Source organism: Habropoda laboriosa, unplaced genomic scaffold (genome assembly GCF_001263275.1).
Source record: "Habropoda laboriosa isolate 0110345459 unplaced genomic scaffold, ASM126327v1 scaffold22, whole genome shotgun sequence".
Taxonomy (NCBI): domain Eukaryota; kingdom Metazoa; phylum Arthropoda; class Insecta; order Hymenoptera; family Apidae; genus Habropoda; species Habropoda laboriosa.
Genome location: NW_017100261.1, coordinates 6,686,428 through 6,692,759, shown reverse-complemented (window position 1 = coordinate 6,692,759; position 6,332 = coordinate 6,686,428). Strand labels below are relative to the sequence as shown.

At 28.0% G+C, this 6,332-nt stretch overlaps 2 protein-coding genes across 2 annotated transcripts in view; both read left to right on the top strand.

Moving 5' to 3' along the window:
* Nucleotides 1-2,772, top strand: part of LOC108572721 (mitoferrin-1-like) — a 3,830-nt gene extending 1,058 nt beyond the window's left edge. The window contains exons 2-5 of the mRNA XM_017934998.1: nt 1,351-1,633; nt 1,831-2,055; nt 2,160-2,367; nt 2,580-2,772. Coding sequence (XP_017790487.1) covers nt 1,351-1,633; nt 1,831-2,055; nt 2,160-2,367; nt 2,580-2,772 — 909 coding nt within the window. The remainder of the gene's footprint in view (nt 1-1,350; nt 1,634-1,830; nt 2,056-2,159; nt 2,368-2,579) is intronic.
* Nucleotides 2,773-5,298: 2,526 nt separating this feature from the next.
* On the top strand, nt 5,299-6,282 carry LOC108572642. The gene is made up of 3 exons (XM_017934901.1): nt 5,299-5,621; nt 5,704-5,855; nt 6,057-6,282. Exons 1-3 carry the CDS (start codon nt 5,433-5,435, stop codon nt 6,280-6,282), a joined length of 567 nt encoding a protein of 188 aa, XP_017790390.1. The 5' UTR covers nt 5,299-5,432.
* Nucleotides 6,283-6,332: the final 50 nt, after the last annotated feature.

Genomic DNA, 6,332 nt, shown 5'->3' with positions numbered 1-6,332 from the left:
CATGCTTTAGTATAACTTATCAAATGTTAAATAATTAAAGATATAATTAATATTCCAAATGAAGATTACATTTACATTTTAATATTATTAGAAGAAGTTAGAAATCAGATAGTTTTAACACAAAATAATTAAACAGGACATGAGTTTCATTCATTATATAACTCATTTCTTAGCTCTGTTGCAGTAGGTTCTATTTTTGGTTTTCTTTTCAACCTACATTCTATATTAGCTGTTACTTTCACATGTAATTGTTAAAAAATACATTTGCAACATAATATAAATGCAATGCAATAAAAATTCATTACATATAAAAAATGTATTACAAAATTGAAATTTTAGAATTAAAAGTATTTTTGTAAAGCATTATTATTCACATTGTTTCATTTATTATTGTAATTAAAGATTTTTTATGACATATATAGTCACTGAAAAATATTAGTTGATAATGATTGTATCTTTTGTAGTTGCAAGTCATGGTTTAAGTGTATCTTGATAGTTTTACATTTTTCTGCCATTATAAACTAATCACTCTGATTATAAAATGAAATAAAAATTAAATGGTTATAATTCTTTGTATTATTATACAATTATTGTGAGTGTCTAATTATTGACCGGTCTCCTTAAAGGAGGTGATCAGGAAGGTAAAATGCAGAAAAAGACCTTATGAATATGATGTCAAAAATTAATACTTAATGAGATAAAGTCTTTAAAGATAAGAATTACTTATGTTGCAAAATTATAATAGATATTCAAAATGACCACTGTGTTAATTGTTCAATTTCACATAATTGTAGATTCATAGCAGCCAATGTTTTGTAATTTGGTATCACATGATCAGGATATTTTTCTGCATATTGCCTTCTTGCCATCTTACTATTTCCTAAACACTCACTAAGAACGAAATGCATGTCTATGTATTCACTAAATGTAAAAGCTAATACCAAGTCAGATTCCAAGTACAACCAAAGATTAAAGATTTAATTTATGCATGCTCTCCAGAGAAAGTTCTTTGATGTAATCATAAACACTGAATCTATATCTTTGATGAATCTATTAGTTCAGATTATGTTACCCATTAACATCTCTGATTACTTTTTTGAAGATTTATATCTCATTAAGTATCACTTTGACACCATGTTTATAGAACATTGTTTTCTTCATTTTATCTGCTTAATCACCTCCTTTAAGGATACCTTTAAGGAACCAGACACTTTGTAAGTTTAAATTACACCTTTTCATGTTCACATGTAGTCAACATATTAAACTATATATGAAAACAATATTTATCTAAAGTATATGGAAATAATTTTGCCAAATAAATAAATGGATTTTTTGTTTATTTATATTTAGACAAGAATGCAAGCATTAACACCAGGCTCAGGTGGAGGAGGTGGAGTGAGAGCTGTCTTGAGTAGAATGGTACGACAAGAGGGTGTTTTGAGACCAGTTCGTGGTATGAGTGTGATGGTTGTTGGTGCTGGTCCTGCACATGCACTATATTTTTCCTGCTATGAATTTGTTAAAAATAAACTCTTGAATTCAAGGACACATCCTGAATTAAATTTAGCTGTGTATGGAACTGCTGGTTGTGTAGCTACGCTATTTCATGATGGTGTAATGAATCCTGCAGAAGGTAAAGTATTTGAATTGAATTTACTAATAAGTAAATGAATTATTACTTATTTTTTGTTATTGTAGCTGTTGCCCATTGCACATATTTTTTAAAACATACAAAATATGTTTCCTTTATTGTGGCAAACAGAACAAGCTAAATGTGATTCATAATTTTTAGAAGTTTATCCAATGAAGAATAAAATTATTTTGTTCCAGTGGTTAAACAACGATTACAAATGTATAACTCTCCTTATCGAAATGTTCTAACATGTATAACAGATATATACAAAAGTGAAGGTGCATATGCATTCTATAGGAGTTATACAACACAGTTGGCCATGAATGTACCTTTTCAAATGATTCATTTTATTACTTATGAATTTACACAAAGTTTGACAAATCCAAGACATGTTTATAATCCTATAGCACATATGATATCAGGTATGTACATCATTTACAAAAGAACATTGTACTATATGACATTAGACTTTGTTTCAGACACATGATAATACATTAGAACTATATTGAATTTATATAAATTACAGGTGCATTAGCAGGAGCTATTGCTGCTGCAATCACAACACCTTTAGATGTTTGTAAAACACTTTTAAATACACAAAATGGTGTGCATGCTCAAGGCATGATAGATGCTATCAGAAAAGTTTATACATATGGGGGTTTAAGTGGTTATTTCCGTGGTTTAAATGCCCGTGTACTTTATCAAATGCCGGCAACTACTATTTGTTGGTCAACGTAAGTATATGTCACACAATAGCAATTATCTTCAAAATTATGTAAAATAGAAAAGGAACTCTGTTTATAAATTTACATCAAGCAAAAGCAAAAGAGATATTGCATTAATGGCTAAAAATACCATATATTAATTGTAGTTCTAGCTTGTGTTACATTATACAATATTATCTATAATATAAAATAAAAAAATATTCTTTTTGTAAATCATTTAGATACGAATTTTTCAAATACGTACTCCACAAAAAGCAAGACGATGGAAAACGTGGACCAGAAGATGAGAATGATTCAACTGGATTAAATCAGAACCAAGGTGCATCTTCTAGGTCTAGTCGCTTTCAAGATATGAGCGTATACCTCAACAAAAATGCTCCAACCTCCGTGTTACTCGATGTGTCCACAAGTTAGGTATTTTTAAATACTTTAATGAGACCATTTAAATTACATTGAAGAACTGTTGGATGGTGAATAAGCGTCCGTTTTTCATATTTGGAGAGTTTATTAATAACATTTCGTTAATTCATCTGTTGCTACGGTATTATTACATATGTATAACAATTCATAATGAATAGTATGGAAAGTTCATATTTAAGCCCAGTGTAGAACACAGGCTCATTGGAATAAAAAACGTATCAGAAAGTTTCTTAAGTTACTTCTTAGCATATAACTATTTTAAATAATATGTATCAGTTACAATATAATGACTGCATTTTTATATGATAAAATAAAGAGCAAGTGGTAATTTATAAAAATGTTATCAGTAAATTTAAACATTATGAATTACTGGAAAATGCAATACAAAGAATTATATACAACAAATATATTTTTTTTGTTTTATATTAGAAAATTATAAATTATACTGAATACCCTATTTTATTGAACGAAATAATTGACAACATACCGCTTTGAAGAAACTAACAAAATGAAATTATTAATTAATAATATGACTTGAAGGATAAAATATTATTGATGCTAGTATAGATGACTGCCATCTGATGCGCAGAAATGATTATAAATGCTATCATCTACCGTACCGTTCATATGGAGTAACGAAAAGTTCATTACGAAAATTGAAAAAGAAACTTTATTCTATAAATGCAATGAGTAATGAAAATACCAGTAAATTATGTGTAAACTATTTTCAATTTATTTATAAAACTGTTTAACTTCTGTTATAAAATAATTTATATTATAGCTTATTCGCGTGAATGTAATTCTAACGCCCGTAAATTACGTAACGTATAAAAAAATACTACGAGAAAATATTCATTAGAATAAGTCGTATATAATTTCGAATTGAAAAAAATACATGCATATTTTGTATAAAAGATAAATTTTTAAAGAATTTAACTTCAATAGAGTAAAGTTATATTGAATAAATTACAAACGACAACAATAATACGAGCATTTTTAAAAACATTAAGTTTGAAAAGTATGCTCCACTTGAATAGTGAATCAGATTACATAGCATATTCAATATTGTACCATATACGTAAATTAAAAAAAAAAAAAAAACAGGGGGATGCATGGAAAAATGATTAGCAAAGAAGTGTGTACAACATAATTAAGTCGGAATAATTGAAATTTGATTGATAAATTCGCAATTGAAAATCTCATATGCTTTGAACTAAAGAGTGTAAAATTTTAATATTCGATATTTATTCGAAACTATAACGCAGGTTCTAAGTTTAGATAACATGTAAGTTTACTAAAATCTATGAAACTTAAAATGAAATTTTAGGTAAGTCTTGCGTAAAAAAGTACAGAAGGATCTAGATTACTTTGTAGAACAGTGTAGATAAGTTAATATTACATGCGTATGTACAGTATGAAGGAACGAGTTAGAAAGAAAGAAAAATGGCAATGTTATTGTGCAACAAGTACAATTCGCCTTGATTATACAAGTACAAATTAAGAATTGCTCCTTAGTCAGTTTGTAATATAAACGACAATGCATCTAAACTTTATAATGTATCACAATATTGCTTCCTATGGCTGTGATTACTGGGTCATTTGATGTTGACTTTAAGAGGGGGTAATATCATATGAAAACTCATACTTCACGCCATATTTATTTATTATTGTTCATCGTTACCGATATATCATTATTTGACGTCGCAAAGTGACACTGATTTTTGTGTGCGTAAAAATATATAGTCTTTTTACAAATGCTTTTGGTAGATTCGTCACAATAATGTATATACTTCTTTTCTCCAAAGAAAAACAAAAAAACAAAAAATATTCAAATTATTTGTACGGTGCGAAAATCCGTTTTTTAGTAAAAAAAAAAAAATAAATAATAAAATTTGACAAGTACAATAATCTGTACACATGAATATACATATTATATGTATAAAATGCAAGTGTACTGAATAAATGAGAGTATGTATTCTGATGTCCGGTGTTTAATGAACGTACATTTTGTGCTCACGGCAATCTTTTAAACTTAATTATCGCGCAAAATTTAATTGTATATTCTTTTTAGTTGTTTAAATAAATACTCACTTTTTATAGATTAAAAAGTACCACAAGCAACCCAGTTTCTATTGATATCTCCAAAATTGAATTTCACATATATTTGCGGAGATCACAGTGATCAATCTGTTTTTATGGATTATTTACCTGAAAATTAATACATAAATTATTCGTGTATTTTGTTAACTTAGCATTCGTAAAACAGCATCTTTTTACTCTTGAATTTACTATTTTTTACTTAACCAATTTGTATGTAAAATAATGCTCCCACTGGTATTATTACATAAGTTAATAATGATATTGCACTAAAAGGTAATTGATTGACATACAGTAAAACGTATTATATGTAATAACGATGTAAATAAAATGATGCTATGAAATAGAAAAAGAGGTCACGAAAATATTTCTCTTGCCTACTGAATAAATGGAAGACATTATTAATTAAAAAAACATCAGAGCATCACAGTAGTATATAATCTTATTTCAGAGTAATGCTATGTAAAACATTCTTTATAAATTTAGTTTTTACTTAAATCAATGGGCTCCTTGTCATGCTTTTTCACAGACTATTAAAAGTATAACAAAATTAAATAATGGCAACTAGAGGAGTCTGCGATGCTCGTTGTCAAGCATTTCATACTGCAATGATACATAAAGAAGAAGCTACACGCATTAAATGGTTCTTGAGAAATCAACAAAAATTATTAGATCATTTAGAAAAGACGCAGAAAATTGAATTGTCGCCAATACATGAAACAGAAAAACCACCGAGCGTAGACATTGTATATAAATCACAGTGTATATTGTAATAAAATATTCGTGTTTATAATACGGTGAAAATTAGACAAGATTTCCTGTTTATAGATACATTTAAAACCCTTACCAAATTGGAGGCCACTTGAACCTGATGGTTCTATCAATTTGAACATAATGAAACCCATTGATCCACAAGTAAAAGCTATTTTGTATGAAGGCGCCCCAAGTTTTATCACCGCTGAAAATTATATTCATAAAAGGTTTTGCATATACAATTCTAATTTTTGTAAATACGATGAAAAAGATTATTGTTTACGAATATGTTTAAATAAAAAAATTCATGTTTCAACACTTCTTTTCAGTATATTCATTTAGAGTTCCTTTTTATTACAATTTTTTGAAGTGAAAAAAGATCAGTACTCGTTAATATTTTATACTAATCTTCTCGTTGATCGTTTTAGAGTAAAAGACATTCCAGAAAATCGTTTTTACTACCCAAATTGTACGAGTTGGATACACGGATGGCGACTAACAGATTATTCACCGACTCCACGAAGTAAATTTGGGCGAAATGCTGTTACAATACATCAATTTTATCATCCAAGAATATCGAGTCTTCAGAGAGATCCAGATTGGTATCGTCCGTCGAGAATACCATTATTCATATGTGATGACGAAACAAACTAATATCCTATTAAATGAAAATTAAACCAGGTATTCTTGAATTTTAAAATGTT